Below are 17,224 nucleotides of genomic sequence, written 5' to 3' on the forward strand. Positions count from 1 at the left end.
CCATTTTTAATGGAAGCTTCAGTTTTACTTTTTATAATCATGTTGGAGTTGTTGGCCGCAACAAGTTTTTCATTAGATTTTTGTAAAAATCTGTTTGGTACAATGCTACTTTTTAAGCAATTTAAATCTGCTCCAGTATCAAAAAGTGCAATTGTTTCGAATTTGAAATCTTCAGAAAAAACTAAATTAATTTTGATTAAATATTTTCTTGTGGTTACTGTTCTTAAAACGAACAAGAAATCCTCTGGGATTTCTTCTAAATTTTCAATTTTGTTAGAATATTCTTCTTTTTCTCCTTCTTCTTCATCCTTTTCATGGTCAGAAGATGTTTGGTTTTGTGCCTGGGAAATAAGATTTTGAAGAATGTTTGAATCAATTTCTTGTTTTTGTTTAAGAGTTTTTAATTCTTGTTTTACAATTTTAATCTCCTCTTGCAGAGATTGAATTGTGGCATGGGCTTGTGACTTTGTTCTTTTTCCTAAGATATTTGTTAGGTCATAAGTGGTCTTGGGAAGTAATTTTGATGAGGATGTGGAAGGTTGACTTTGTTTTGACTCAAAAGTATTTAATAGTTTTCCTATTATTTCCTTTTGCAATTTTGTATCTTCAACCTGTTTTATAATATCAAGAATTAGTTCTTGATCCTTTGTTAAAACATTAATTGATTTTGTACTAGTTTCTGATTCGCCAAGAGAGTCGGAGGTTCCTAGTTCATCAAACTGTAGGGGTTTATCATTTTCAAATGAACTTACTTCAGAATCCGTGACAGTTTCTTCTTCAGAAGTTTCTAAAAGTATTACCTCTATTTGTTGAATTATTTGTTCATCGATTTGTAATTCATGGAGTTTTTTGTTTCTCTTGCAATATCTTGAGATGTGTCCTGTTTGGCCACACTTATAACAAGTTATTTGTTTTGGGGTTTGAGGTTCAAACTTCTTTTGGAAGGGTTTTTTCTTGTAAAAATTTGGTCTTCTTTGATTGTAAGAATTTTGGGGTCTAGATTTTTTATAGAACTCAAGTCTGTCTGGTTTGGTGAAAGATTTTGTGCGGGGTTTTCTATAAGGTTTAGAACAAGACCCTTGACAGTCTTTTGAAATATTTGTCATGGGTATTTCAAATTGTTTACAAAAAGAACCTAGTTCTTGTCTAGTTCTTTTCATTTCCCATTTTAGATGTTTTTGGAGTTTTAAATCTTGACAGATTTTCAAATCTTCTTTTTGAGTAAAGCTAACCAATTCCCCATAAGTTAAATGGTTATATTGGGATTTGGTTTACCCCATAGACTTCTTTTATTTTGTTTCTAACCTTTTCTCCTAAAAGGGTTGGGAGTCCTGCAAGGAATTTCTCCTTCCAGAAAGGTTGGTTTGAGTCTTCTCTTAGCATGACTCTGGTTAGAAAAGTATTTTTGTAATATAGGAACTCAGAAAGTTTTTTACATCTAAGGTTAGATAAGAGTTCTGCATTTTTATCTTTTAAGTGTGATGGATCTCCTATGAAGTGCAAGCTAATTGTGTGTATTAGTGTTGCTACTGCATCAGGTATTGGGTTTCCTATTTCGTCGAGGATAGGAATTCCTTCCTCTGTGGTTTGAATTGCGTTCAAAATTTCTAGGTGTTGAGATGGAGTGAGATGGTAATCCCACCATCCTTTGAGTTGGCCTGAGAATCCTACTATTAGTAGTTCAGCTATGGCTTTGTCAGGTGTATTGGCTTGGGTTTTGTAAGCATTTGATGCCATTGTCATTTGTTGGAGGAGACTTAAGATGTTGTATTCGGACATGCCATCTATGTTCCATTCGTAGACAGTGTTGGCATTGAATTTGGATTCAGAGAGGACATTAGATCTATTTTCAATACCTAAGTCTGGTGCTGTGACCATGGCTAAAGGTTGATCCTTCTGCCATTGAAGTTTACACAGGTTTTGTGGTTCGTGTTTGATTTCAGAAACTTGATCTAAAGTCGTAACTGTTTTCTCAAAGGTATCTTTAGCTACCATTGGTGTGGAGGTAGAGGAATGTTCTATCCTACTAAGTTGTTCATGTAAGGCTTGGGTGAATTCTGATATGCCTTCCCTGAACAGTTTTTGACTTGTTTTTGAGATTTGGAATGGTTTAAAAACTAGGTTTTTTAGTTTTTGATCAGTTGTCTCAATCGGAGAGACAGTAGAATTTTGTTGATTTTCTTCTATCTTAGTTAATTGTTTTGCTATCGTACTAAGATGGACATTTGTAAAATTATTTTGTTGAAGGATATTTTGTATATCTTTTTCTGAACTATCACTTGGGATTTTGAAAGGGGCGGCTTCTACTTGTTTTTCAAGGTGTGTTATTATGATTTGTCTTAAAGGTGAGTGTTCAGACTGAATTTTTAATCCAGTTGCCAAATCCCATTCCGCAGTTTTATTTCTTGTGGTTATGGGATTAACAGAACTTTGATTTTGTTTGAAAGGGTAAGAAATTTGGTTTTGTGTTGCATAAAAAGAAATTCTTTCAATTGTTATGTGCATTACAAAATTTCAAAGCGATTTACTCAACCAAAATTTTTTACTTTGAATTGATTGTAAATCTGCAAAAGAGGTTTTACAAAAAGATATATATATATATATATATATCGGATAAGAAATTATTTTTTATGATTGAGTCATTTTCATATTGAAAATCTTAGTTAGCCATGTTTTATATCATTTGCTACTTTTACCTGTAATGAAGTTATTTAAACTTACCAACGTAAAATTATATTATTAGTCTATTATATTTGATTAAGTCGTGGTTGAAATCCTATCAAATATCTCTAGCAAAAATTCGCCTCTTTTGAATTGTTGATTGAATTTATTTTTTAACCGAAGATAGATATTCAAATTAACACATAATTCAACTTCAAAAATATGTCTCTTTTAGATTGTTCATTGAATTTGTTTTTTAAAAGAAGATAGATATTCAAATTAACTCATAATTCAACTTCAATTTGTGTAATATTCCTACTTAGAATTAGACAAAAAACTATTTTAAGAAAAATACTTCCTAAAATATTTTTCATTGTTTGCATAAATTTTTTGCTAAAAATTTTTTGGCAAAAAATTATTTTGGAGAAATTTATTAGTAGAATATTTATCTTTAACGGACTAAGTTACACTACTGAACAACTGAGTGGATATAAAAAAAAAAAAGGGAAAGGAAAAATAGAAAGAATAGAGTAAGAAAAGGGGAAAGGGACATTTAGTTACAGGAAATAAAAGGCAAACGGTCAATTTAGCCTAACCAAATGGAAAAAAAAATGACCCACTTAACCTTACCAATGAGCCAAATTTATAAAAGTTTAAAACTCAATTTATATTGAAGTTGATAAAGATTCTAAACACTTTATTTATATTATTTTCACTTTAGAAAGAAAAAAAAATCTCAAATAAATATTATTTTCAATATAATTTTAATTATTTTTTGTCAGCACTCTTCAATAATTAATACATACGCAACTTTGAAAGCATTATTGTATTTTGTATTAATGTTAGTGACAAACACATCAATGATTAAAATAGATGGTTTGCACTTTTGTATTTTGTATTATTTCTAATTATTGCACTTTTTAATATGTATATAAAAACTTCAACACGACCCTCATTATGAAACATAGAAAATATCATTGGTATTAGTACGAGAAATGTTGCAAAAGGTGTAGATGAAACAAATGCTTTGAAAGTTGGTCTAATATTTTTTGAAAAAGCTAAAATTGAACTGAAAAAGTAATTACTAAAGCAGAAGATATGCAAAGAAATAACAACAAAAGAAATACAAATTAAAGGCTGGTCTATATGCAACTGCAACATACAAGGCACCACATACCAGCCATGGGAATAGTGTGCACTTTGCCATCTTTTCCACAAGTTATCAAGATGATTTCTTTAGGCTTAAAGTCCCACCATTTCAACCCCCTCTCTCACTCCACCCCACCCCACCCCGCCCCAAAGGAAGACAATATCTCAAGATGGAACTTAAAAGGATTGACTCAGAGACACAGCTAGGCACTATGTCTCATGCTCTGCAGAAGTTGTCTACGACTTAAAAGAATTATGACACAGTGAGGACGCTTATATGAATTAAAAATGAGCTGTGTTTCTGCATGTTTCCGCCAGAAAACTCACGACAATCAGATGAACTTCAGAAAATTAGAGAGAAATTTGGCATTGGTTTGAAATATCAACTCATCAAACACTAACAATCATAAATAAACAGACATCAGGGGTGGAATAACTACTGCCCCTGAAGTACAAAGCACTTCTCTGTGCCCTAGAAGCCACAAAAACTGTTCTATCAACAATTCATGTAATGATACAAAAATGGCACACTAAATAGTATCGCCATACTTTTGTTTTTCCTTAAATTTATAATTTTTAGTTGCACCTAACTATGTATTAGTTATGACGCTTGGAACTTCTGTTGCTATACATATTCTTATTTCAGAAAACCCTCTCCTATTTTCTGCCATGCTCCCATAGGTTTGTATGTTAATCCATATGATTGTGGAACCCAGGGAGTAGGGAAGTGATAAATCCAAAAACAATCATCTGGATTTCCTTTACAATGCCCCACCACTGGTTACCACCATTGCCTCTGTTAGCTTCTACGACATTCTCATTCTCGATTGCGCGGTCTGCATCATTAGCAGGCGGGTTCCCAACGGCAGCTTCAGGTTGACCCTCTGCTGATAGTTAACAACAACCAACGGTAAAGCATATGTCAATAAGGGTAAAATGAAGTACATAAGCTTCCAAGAAACGTACTCTCCAAATTACATCACATATTGCATCAGCTCCACTTTTATTATCAATGTATTCCAAAAAAAGCAAATGAAAATCATTTGAATAAAATGTAAGAAAATTGTACCTGCTGGAGCAGCATTGTCAACCTCCTGCCTTGCAGCAGGTACATTTTCAGCCCTGGCTGCAGGTCTTGGTGGACGAGGAGGTGCTGCAGCTCTTTGCATACCTTGTGATAGCCATCTTATTATTGGTGTCAGAGCCCCAGTTTGGTATCTGCAACACATCTCAATTGGTGAATACTACAGCTTACATTCACACTCCAATCATTATCCAGCTCAGTGATGTTACATGATACTTATATTGTCACTGACTAATGTATATAAAAAAATGAATGAACAAAATATAAAATGATAGGAAGGAATATATATCATAATCAGTTCCAGAGTTTGAGTTTTAAACTTAACAATCACACATGTCATAACTAGCAAGCAGAAATATCTTTTTAAAGAAAAATGGGTCAATACTTACAAATATACAATGACAGCAAATAAAACAAGGACAACAAGCCTCTGCCTTGATCCATCTTGGTTGAACAAAAAGATTACAGCTGCCAGCTTCAACATAAGTAGCAAATCGATTTGGAATGCAATTTGAAATCTCCTAACAACAACTTGTCTCTGTGGGGCGGGCTGTTGTTGTGCTGCTTGCCCCTGATTTTCACTGCCAGCAGCAGCTTCAGAACTTGGCCTGCTGTTAATTATGACCATTCAGTTAAAGAAAACATTAATACTAATAAACAAAATTTTCCACAAAAATAAATGTAAAATCAAATTTTCACCCAAAAAGCAGAATCAGGTCCAATTTTCCATGAATGTTTGGATGCTGAATCCATATGCAATATGACCTATTAATTTATTAAAAGCTCTGTCCAAGAAAACTTATAACAGCCCCCCTACCAAAACACATCCTTAGGTTTATGCCCCCATTAGAAGCCATCACATGAGAAAAGCCTATGTCTGCTTTTTTCAACTTAACTTGAATTCATTATAATGTATACTTAATTAAAAAATGATGATATAATTCTCTCATTCTCATTACTACACAAACTTCTAATCCATTGTTATACCAAAGAATTATAGTTGATAACATGCTGCTAATACAGGTTTTATAGTCGAATCAAATAAAAAAAAAGGGAAGACAAGAATAATCATTTTAAATTTTTATTACCACCATTAAACCATCTACACCTGACAACCATCAAGCCTAACTCCGTGGAAATATAACTAATTCTGTGTAGCAAACTCCTTTGTCAGATTGCAAGTAATTGCAGCTTCCTCCCTGCTCTAAATAACGTAATTTTAACCTTTTTATTTTATATTGACAATCCAAATAAGTTCTTTTCTTCTGCACAGCAACCATTGTTGACCATGTTGATATTGAAAGTCCTAGAAATATCATGGTCTGTTTGGTTTGAGAAAAAAAAATATTGTTTTTATTTTCTGTTTTCACTTTTTATATCAAAACTGCCACTTTGTTTCATGTGTTTCTAACTTGTTTTAACTATTTTTTGTACAAATTAAGTATGGAACGTGATAAAGTGAAAACAAGAAATAAAAGAGAAAACAATTTCTGAAACCAAACAGACTCTTGACAGTTCATTCAAAGGGAAACAAAGTATGGAGTGTTATAAACATGCTAATGTATTTTCCAATATATCCATATTACAAAACACACTTAAATACCATACCAATGTACAATGAAAATTCCTTTAAAGTTTAAACTTTGCTATAACTAAGCTTATGGAAAGGTATAAATATATTAATTTATTTTCCAATATAGCCATGCAACAAAATATGCCTAAATATCAGACTGAGTAGAAATTTCACTAAATTGTGGTAACACTTTGCCCAACATACAACGACTTAATATCATTGGAACAAAATAACTAGCCACTTACGTGGGTGTGCGGTAAGTCAACGGAATCAGAGTGTTGTATGGAAGTCCAGTAACATGTCTATCAAAAGAATTAACAGGAACAGCATATAAGCCAGCTCCACGGTTCGCATGTTCCTCATTTTGTTGCGGTGTTAACCCTGGAATCAATGCAGGGTACATACCAGGAAACACTTGATAATATCCACCCGGAAACGCCGGCAAATTGGAAAACACCGGGACCTGAGACTACAATACCCAGAAGAAATCATGACTACAATTTAAACACACATTCAGATCATCAACAACAAAGATAGTTATGGGCACATTTCCAGTCACAGATTCTCAAAGCAAGAACACAATGTGTATAATTACAATCAGTTGAACACAATTACTGGTAAATTAGGTTGTTCACACAGGGAATGGCTGAATGAGTCCCATCTTGACATTTTCCATTTTACTTAAATTGGTGTTCTATGAGCTAGTGTCTTGTAAACTTCTTTTTTTTTTTTTGTAAATAAAATAAAAACAAGGATTTGATGCCCGCAATGCGCCATTTACCAATTTGGTTGCAACAAAAAAGCTACAAACTTTGTAGCAAAAACAATAGAATAATATATAGTATATCAAACTCCAAAAGTAAGTACCAATTATAGTCAAACTTTTTTCATACAAATTTTCCCTTAACAACACAGTTTTTTCCCAAATTCAAATTATTAAAAAATACAACATGGGTAACAATGATATTAAATTAACACAAACTTTATACAATGAAACACAATAAATAAATATACAAGGATTTGCAATAGAAATGCAGACAGAGTGATAACAAATGAAAATAATAAAAACTTATAAAAAAATTGAAAAGAATAAAACCCTAGTTTCAGTTGCAATGATATCAAAAATGGGGATTGTGGTTATGGTATTAAAGTAATTAAACGAATCATTAGACACCGAAGCTGCGAAACGGAAGTGGAATTGAAGTAGATTGTGAAACCTACCGGAGATGGATCTTGTGGCGATTTCTGCGAAGAGGAAGAAGAAGAAGGAGGTTGTGAGTTAAACGGCACCGTTTCGGGAGGATTTTCTGCCATTGTAATTTGACAGATTTGCACAATTCAGATTTTAGGGATTTTGATTTTTCTAAAAGTGAAATTTGAAATTTTTGGGATTTGAGATTTTGTAAGTTCAACGCTGAATGAAACTAAACTCATTGGATTGAACATGTTTTCTTGTTTTCGGTTCCGTGGCACTAACCAATCATCTTTCGACACGTAAGATTTGTGACTAGTATATCTTTCCAGGTGGAAGTGTTAGGGTAAAAAAATTTATTCACAAGTATTTTCATTTAATTGATGTTATTCACAAATTATTTTTAAAAATAAAATATTTCCACCATTTTTTTTTCCTTAAAAGATATCGTACATTTTTGAGTTGATATTTAAACACCCCGTTTTTTTCTTAATTGTCGCAATTACTAAAAAAAAATTAGCAACAAATAGCAAACTTTATTATAATATGTGTAAAAAACAATGTTAAAAAATGGGACGAGATCGACTAATTTAACGAATTTAACTGGTTGAACCGAAAACTAATTTATCAACCGATTATTAGCTCGTGGAACCGTCCTGCTAAGTTATAAACCTAGTAGCTAATGACATAGAGCAATTAAGTGTAAACCATGAACCACACAATAATCAATTAGCATTGGTAAATAGAGCTTTGACTGAGAGTAGTGTAATGTGACACACAAGGCACAACTGTCGTTAAGCTCAAAATTTGAATTTATTTATTTTTGTTTAATAATCTATTCTTTTCACAATCAATTATTCATTTGAGAATTTGACACAATTTGAAAAATTACAAATGAAAAAAAATATATATTTTTGCATAAGCAATATTATTAATTAGAGGGTATAATTAGAAAAATTGGTTGATGTTGCATTGAAAAATAAAAGATTTATTTATTATGAGTCAAATTATTTTTACAAATGAATTATTTAATTTAGAATGGATGAAGTATTGTTTAATACATTATTTTATTATCATCGGTTCAACCACAGTTGAATCTTCGAAGTTTAAATCAATGTCTCTATTGGTTTAATGTCCAATCTAAATTTTCGAACATTGATAAAAAAAAGTACTAATAGATGACAATTAAAAAATAATAGAATAAACATTAGACAATTTTTGAGTTTTTTAATACAAAGAGCATAAGTAATGTAGGGTTTTAGTTGGAAAATAAATGTCAATTATTGCTAATTTAAAAAATATACAACCGTCAGGTGTAAAAGAAATATACATGATAAAATTAATTGACATGTCAAATTTCATATCTATGATAATTCTCTCAATTGTATTGCACAAATTATTCTTTAAAAATGTACTCTAATCTAAAACCATTTGGTATGTGTGTCTATGAGATGTATAACTTAGTAGAGTTAATTTTTAGTTAGTTAATATGTAAAGTATTTTAAACTCTTATTATACGGGTTAATCTTAGAGTATTTTATTCACATTCAGAAATCTTAAACATATTTGTGGTCTTTTAATTTAATTTAGTATTAAAACTTTAAAACTAATTGGTTCTATTCTAAAGAGAGAGACAATGGAGGGGATGTCATGGGTGTCACTATTTTTTCTTTTCCTATTTTATTAAATGGTTATTTCACCCCTCATTTTAATCCTCAAAGTGGCGTGAAACAAGGTAATCTCCTATCTCCTTACTTGGTTATGATTTGTGTAGAGGTTTTCTCTAGTTTACTCATTGGGGTTCAAGAATCACAAGTGATTCACGGCATTAAGATTGCCCATATAGCTTTGTTATAACTCATTTGTTTTATGCTAATGACAACATTTTATTTTTCAAGGATACTAAACAAGTGGTGGAAGCAATCCAAGAGACTTCAAATTTGTGTCAAAATAAATATCGTCAACTAATTAATAAAGACAAATATGAAATAACTTTTAGCAAAAATGTCAAGCAGGATCACATGAATCATGTTATCAATCAAATACAAATAAAGGGTGTGGATAAATTCCTAAGATGCTTAGGCATTCCTACTAATCAGTGAAGTTGTATTAGCTAAACAAAGTTGGAGGCCTCTCAACAATGCTCTAGAGTGAAGTACTATCACCATGATCACTTTTTGGATTCTAAATTAGGCAACAAACCTAATAACATATGAAAGAGTATTGTTCTTGGGCTTCTCAAACAAATATGGGTTATGGGCAATTGTTAACGACAAGAATATTAACAAGAATATTAGGATTTGGAAGATAATTAGCTTCCTAATCAAAATGGTATGGAAGTCATTGGTACGAAGAAGGGTAAGATCTTGAATGTGTTTTTGATATAATTAATGCTAAGAATCGTTGTTTGAAAATGAGGGTTATATATAATACTTTTCGTAAGTTTGAGCATGAGAAATTAGATCATGGCATGACTACTGTTGTTTTTGTGGTTCTTTGGAAAATGTGTGGAAAATTATGACTCCTTCTAAACATATACACCTTATTTAGAGAATTATAAACAAAATAATTTTTTGTTAATGATAACTTAAAAAAGATAAGGATTTAGTGTTCCTTCTTCTGCCCTAGATGTGAAAGTTCTCTTGAATACATTAGCCATGTCGTTAAGGTTTGTAGTTGAGCGATCGATACCTGACTTTCTCCCTGTTGGAATAAGAAATGAGAATTTTGACAATAAATTTAAAGATTGATTAGAAGAAACTGTATTAAAAGCCCCATTTAAAGTTCTATAGTTAATTGTACATATAAAGTTAGAATATTTGGTGGTACATAATGTTTTTCGCTTTGAGAAGAAGGAGGCTTCGATCCCAATGGTTTTCTAGAAATCTATTCAATACATGTACTATTTTGAAGTTGATATTCAATATTCCTTGTTCAACTCATCATCTAACCAAGTCTTGAAGTCCTTTACAATTTGATCCAATAACAAAAACATGGGGATTCCTCCTCCAAAGGATTGTTTCAAAATAAACTTAGATACAAACTTCTTTAGTTGATGTTCATTGACAAGGACAAACACAATGATAGGCAAGGGTGTGCTACAACTCCCACCAATTTTAATATATATGTTACATAAATATAAATAGACTACTTTGTTGTATATACTCCTATTCCTATATATCAGTTTCATTGTAACTAGACTACTATTTATGTTATATGTTCTCTTATATGTCAGTAAAAGAATTTAAGTTTAAATATGTTTTTGTCTTTGCAATTATAACATTTTTTAATTTTGGTATTCGTAAGTTTCTTTTGTTTGATTTACATCCCTGTAAATACATAATCATTTTAAAATGGTCACTTAGTCCAATTTCTCTTAAAAAAATTCTAACACCGTTAAGTTGATGTCGTAATGTTTTATATTTTTTTAATAAAAACAAAAAATAAATTAAAAATTAAAAATCTAATTATTTTAAAAAAAATCAAAATTGAGAACCCTAATTTCTATTGTCTCCCTCTTATCACATTCACCAATTTTCTCTCCCTCTTCTCACGATCTTCTCACCTTCACCCTTAAAATATTATAACACTCTTTTTACTTTCATTTATACTTAAACGTGTTATTGGAAATTGAAGGATGGTTTGGCCAATGAGTTGTTGCGTGTGAGGAACAAGATTTCGTGGTTAGTGGCTAGAATTGACTCTCGCTTGTAGCCCAATGATTGTGAAGAGGATAGTGACGGTGGTGGGAGTATGCCTCAAGGATTGTGGAGTTGGGTGGTTTGTAGTTGGAAACGGTTGAAAGGTTTTTATGTTGATGTTATGGTTGGATTTGGTTATATTGACGAGGAGAGGTTGAGAAAATTGTAGGAAATGAGGGTTGAATTGGACATTGAATTGGTTGCTTACAAAGAAGGGTGTCCCCCGATTTGAGCATAAATATAGTGTAATAGTATTTTAAAGGTGAATGTGAGAAGGTCGTGAGAAGAGAGAGAGAAAAGGGAGACAATAAAAATTAAGGTTCTTAATTTTGATCTTCCTTTCTAAAAATAATTAAATTTTTTATTTCTAATTTATTTTTTGTTTTTTTATTAAAATATTAAAAAACATTGTGACGTTAGCTTAACGGTGTTAATATTTTGTTAACAAAAGATGGATTGAGAGACCATTTTACAATGAATGTATATTTGCAAATATGCGAATCAAACAAAAAAAATTATTATACGTTCATTTAAAATTATTTAATGAAGTAAAATAGTTTTAAAATTTTATAAAAATTTACAGAGTTGATATACTCAATAAGAACTTTTGATTGCGCAATTGGATTAATAAAATTCATTATTTGTAATGAGTTATTAAACGAAATAACTTATCTCAAAATTATTCACAATCAAATAGATCTTCACCCTATATATATATATATGATAGTATTTACTATCTAATTGGATATCTACTGATTTACCCGCGTAATACTTTTGCTTTGGAAAACACCATATAATAAAAATAAAGTTTAATTTTAGTTTTAGTATCCATATTTTTATTAGTTCACGAAATTAACTCGTCTATTTTAAAAGTTGATAATTTTAGTCCTTTTTAATTTTTTTAACTAAAAAATGACGACGTAACATGTTTTAAATAATGTGTCATATGATACAATGATATAAAATAATTAACACCAAAAAATCAGAATAAAAAACCCTAAAAACTTAGCTTTCAACTTTAGAGATTTTTCATATTTGTAATTTAATTAATGACATATAAATAATTAATACATCTAGATGATTGTATATTGTAAATTGCATATCAAATTATTTAAAATACAATAAATCATATTCAATACTGACGTCTTTTTAAAATAAAAGAACTAACTTGATATATTGATAAAAATAAATAACCTAAACTACAATTAAAATAAAAAAGGTTTAAATATATTTTTGGTCCTTGTAAATATACAGTTTTCAGTTTTAGTTCATGTAAAAAAATTTGTTTGGATTTCATTCTGCAATATGAGAAAACTTTAATTTTGGTCGTTAACGTTAGGTGGATGTTACAAAATATTTATTTTTTTATTTTTTATATTACCCAGATGCTCAAACGTCTCTTGTCGATTCGTATTTGAAGGTTTTGAGAAGGTTAAAGGATGCACATAAGGTGTTTGATGAAATGTCCGATAGAAATGTTGTTATTTTTACTGCTTTGGTTTTTGGGTATTTGAGAGTCGGTGATGTTGGAAGTAGTTTGAAGGTGTTTGATGAAATGGTTGAACGAGATGTTTTGACTCGGAAAGCGGTGATTGATCTTAATATTTAAAAATTATCTATTTAAAGGATTAACAAACTAAAAAATTAATCCGTAAAGGATATATATATATATATATGTATATTTTTTTTAGATAATAGATAGAAAATATGATGTTAGAGATAAAGTAAATAGACAAATTTGGGTTAGGTGAGACATGAATAATGAAGGGAAATAGATTAAGTTGATAGAGGAAAAATATAGATTGTTAGGTTGTGAATAACGATGAAATTTATTTTTTGGATTTGTGATTGATGATGATAAATACAATGAAACTGAAGCAAATTTTTTTATATAAACTAAAAATGAAAAATATTATATTTGCGGAGACAAAAAAAACATATTTTCCTTTACAACACAAAAACTGGTATATTTATATGGACTAAAAAATATTTAAACTTATAAAAAATAATGAGTTTAAATGTAATCACTCTGAATAGTAAAATTTACTATAAAATGCTATAAATAGAAATTCTAGAGAAAAAAAATAACATATTTAACTTTAATTATCTGAAACCTTAAATTATTTGTATTCGTACACCGAAATTCAATCCACATTTTTCTGATTCTCTTTCCAAAAAGCATCTCTCTCTCTCTCTCTTCATTCTAATATCCTCTCCTCTCCCATTTGTCTCTCCATATTCTCTCCCACCAAACCCAACCCAACCGTCAATGGTAACAACAATGGCCGGTTTCATCTCGAAAGCAAAAACCCTCTGCCCAACCACAAAACCCAATTTCATGTCATTAACACTCCGTCACCGATCATCACGCGCCGCCACAAACCCACATCTAATCGAAATCGACACCTCCTCATCATCATTATCATCTTCAGAGGGTGAACACGAGATGACACTCAAGCTGTTCGACGATTTGATTCACCGAATTTTGGTGAAGAAAGCTACACCTGATTGGTTGCCTTTTGTTCCTGGATCTTCTTTTTGGGTCCCACCTAGACCTACTCCTTCTAATGTTTTCACTTTGGTTCATAAACTTACTAACGATGGACAACAAGTTCCGGCTTCTAATGATGAATCTCTTTCGATCTCTTCTCTTCGTGGTTGGCCTTCTTCCAATTACTTCATCAAAGGTAGTTTTTTGGGAATTTTATTTGACTTTTTGCTTTGTTGTTTCTTTGGTGGACATAATTTTGCTTTAATTTTAAGTGGTTTTTTTCTTGGGTTTTGGATTTGGGGAATTAGGGTAAAAAGAAGGAAGATTTGGGATTTTACAAATTTTGGTATTTTTTTTCCCTAATTTGCATTTCTTCTTAGAAAGTTAATGGTTTGGCTATAGATTTATGGTGGAAAATTATGGCGTAGTTTCGTCTATGGTTTTCATTTGCGGTCTGCAAACCATAATTGTGGTGCCCATATAAAGGTTTTAGAACTGCAATTGCCGCTGCATTTGCTGGTATTTTGCCGCAATATCAAATTTTGCAGCGCGACTGCGACAGTAATTTAGAACCATGGTTTCATCCATGCAGCTGACTCCACCTAGTGAAGTAAGGATAAGGATTGATTGTTGTTATTAATGTTTTGAAAATTAATTGTAAGACGATGGCAAGTTTAATTAAATTGATAATTGATTTTGGGTTGTGGGATTTGATTCATCCTTCTAATTAATGAGAATGAATTAGGAATGTGATGGTGGGTGTTGAGCACTTTGTAGAACGTTTCTTCAAACGACAGAGTCTTTGTAAAAGTGAAAACCTTTTGTTTTAGCTATAGAGAATAAGGTAGTTTTTAAACTTTAGAAGAAAAACAAATCGGTTTTATGATATAATTGCTGTTATGTTTTTCAGAATAGCTTTAAAAACTGTTTTTTGTTTGCTTGAGGGGGGAGGGTTGTTTGTATTCTTATGAAAATCATCTAATTCTCTCAAAATAATTGGATTTTTTCTTTTGGGTTAAATAGGTACCAACAACAAACAAACAAATGGGTTCTATTTCTGTCTGCACATAACTTTTCAAAAGGCATAACTTGATTGCAACTTGTTACGATTGTTTGTTATTCAAAAGTGTAGTGTGTAAGATATTGTTGATCTGATTAGCTGATTGTAAGACTAATTATTTGACGTAAGGCCACTGCAAATTAAACAACATGCGAGACAATATGCTCCCTTGAGGTAGGGTGAAAATATAACGATTTATGGGCTCAAACTGTTTTGTGTGTTTGTTTGTGATTTCAGGGAATGCATCTGCTCCTGGTGGGGATACTGGTGTGGAGTTGAATATCCCAGAAGGGATGGAGGGGCCAGTGAAAGTGAAGGTTCTTACGTTTCCAGATAATTTAGCTCATTCTGAAGATGAGGAAGGATGAACCGTAATTTAGTTCAACCCAGTTGCTGTGGTGAGGAAGTTCGTTCTTTAGCTTGGAAGTTTATTGTGTGCTTGTGCCTTTGACTGTTGAGTGTTGACGTTCTACTTCCAGAAGTCATTGTTTGTTGATGGGAAACATAGGAAAAATGATAATAGATTTCAAATCAAAATTAAGAGAGAAGGGGATGAGGGGATTTTTTTCAAGTTTCCTATGATGTGCCCTAATCTCCCCCCTTTTAAAACTTCTAACTTGTATCTATATACTTGTAACTTACTACCTTCCTTTTTTTCTAATTTTATTTTGAATGCTAGCTTTTGAAAGGATTTGTATAATAAACTAAAGGGGAGCGACAGGATTAAAATTTATGAAACACATGAAGATGATAATTTTAAAACGTGTAGTAAGATTCATTCTTTCATCTTATATTGCTTAGCTCATGTCCCTCTGTATTTAGTTATTATGTGATGCAATAGTAACTAGTAGAACTACTCTTGAGGAGTCTAGTTCCTCTAAAGTGAACAATTTACTTTGGAGGATAAAGTAAGTAATTCCAACTATTGATGTACAATGGATATTACATGTACATGACACATGTATAACATATTATAGATATGCTAAAATATTAACCTTTGATTTTCTCATCAAGGGTCAAGATATTTCATGCTTTAAAGTGATAGTTCACTCTAGAGGAGTTGGATATATGTTTGGGCAAGGTCCCTTTGTTAAAAAAAAACTGGAGTGCTCATCTGACTTGGTTTTAGATACTTTTTGAAGGAAAAGAAGTTGCCCATAGTTTGAATACTAAATAGCATATGACACCTAAAGAGTAATTAGTTATAACCCAAAGGTAATAATAACAAACATCCTGGATGCATAGAAGTTCCTGATAAAGCATAATTAGATACACAAACTTTATAAAATTTAAATTTCCTAAAAAAAAATATCAAGATAAAATCCTAAGTTATCAACAAATTCTCAGGTCAGAAACATCCCAAACACTCCTACTATATCATGTGTCAACAGTAATTTTATGAACTGCCTGGTTCACATTTGCTAAATCGTATCTTATAAAGGAAAATCCTATTCACAACCATACAGCTATCTTCATATATCCATAATACCAATGTAAAATATGGATGTTACTACTACTAACGATTTTGTTTTATAGGACTACAGAAACACGTGTGATCAATCTTGTGTGCAGATTTTCTAACCTATTTGGCATTTTGTAATGCCTAATTTTTTGTTTTGAAATTCTTGGGACATCTCAAAATGAAAGAGATTTAAAGATTTTGGCGATCATATGATTTTTCTAATCAGAATGTTGAATTACGTATTTGAGTATTAATGTACATATTTGCATGCCCATCTAATAATACAATGCTAAGCACTAATTATGTTTGATATTCATGGTGCAGCCTAAGCTCAATGAGAAGTCCAAAAAAAAGCGAGGGAAACAGAAAACTAAGCTGTTTGGAGTTTGAGAAGGGCAATGCAAGCAATTGGAAATTCCTGCAGATGCAGCACTGGTGATAGTTCTGGAATTAACCTTCTCACTCTACTTGGTCTCAACTTTTATCTGTTTAATCAGTATATGTTGAATATTTGCCATGTTGTTTATGTTGAATCCTTGTAGTGTGAAATGTATGTATTTATTGAACTAATAAAGCTAAAACTTGTGGAGCTTTCCTGAGAACTAGCAGTCACATGTTCAGTTTAGTGCATATATTATATTACATTGTACATATGTCTATTAATAAACATTTCTTTTGGTTACTTGTTCACCTTTGATTTTTAGCATTGGATTGACTTCCATTATTTTTTAGATAAGGCGCGTGTGTGTTAGGAGTTATTTTCCCATTGTAAAAGGATATAGAGAAAGCAAATCTGAAAGCAACATTTTTTGGTTAAAGTAGCAAACAGGGTTATTTTATCCAGGCTTGTT

At 31.3% G+C, this 17,224-nt stretch overlaps 2 protein-coding genes across 4 annotated transcripts; one reads left to right on the top strand and one right to left on the bottom strand.

The window, feature by feature from the left end:
- Positions 1-4,147: 4,147 nt before the first annotated feature.
- Positions 4,148-7,898, bottom strand: LOC101508704 (uncharacterized). Of its 3 annotated transcripts, none has more exons than XM_004487931.4 (5): positions 7,689-7,898; positions 6,713-6,936; positions 5,284-5,502; positions 4,880-5,028; positions 4,148-4,697 (listed from the first exon to the last, which is right to left on the bottom strand). In XM_004487931.4, the coding sequence occupies exons 1-5, from the start codon at positions 7,779-7,781 to the stop codon at positions 4,501-4,503; spliced, it is 882 nt and encodes a 293-aa protein (XP_004487988.1). In that variant the 5' UTR covers positions 7,782-7,898; the 3' UTR covers positions 4,148-4,500. The 3 variants fall into 3 exon arrangements, with proteins under 3 accessions (XP_004487988.1, XP_004487987.1, XP_004487986.1); XM_004487930.4 differs by having other exon boundaries at positions 4,148-4,694; positions 5,284-5,505; XM_004487929.4 differs by having other exon boundaries at positions 5,284-5,505.
- A 5,593-nt stretch (positions 7,899-13,491) lies between these two features.
- LOC101509450 (uncharacterized) lies at positions 13,492-17,055 on the top strand. The gene is made up of 3 exons (XM_004487932.4): positions 13,492-14,047; positions 15,149-15,309; positions 16,698-17,055. The coding sequence occupies exons 1-2, from the start codon at positions 13,630-13,632 to the stop codon at positions 15,277-15,279; spliced, it is 549 nt and encodes a 182-aa protein (XP_004487989.1). The 5' UTR covers positions 13,492-13,629; the 3' UTR covers positions 15,280-15,309; positions 16,698-17,055.
- Positions 17,056-17,224: the final 169 nt, after the last annotated feature.

Source organism: Cicer arietinum, chromosome 1, assembly GCF_000331145.2.
Source record: "Cicer arietinum cultivar CDC Frontier isolate Library 1 chromosome 1, Cicar.CDCFrontier_v2.0, whole genome shotgun sequence".
Taxonomy (NCBI): domain Eukaryota; kingdom Viridiplantae; phylum Streptophyta; class Magnoliopsida; order Fabales; family Fabaceae; genus Cicer; species Cicer arietinum.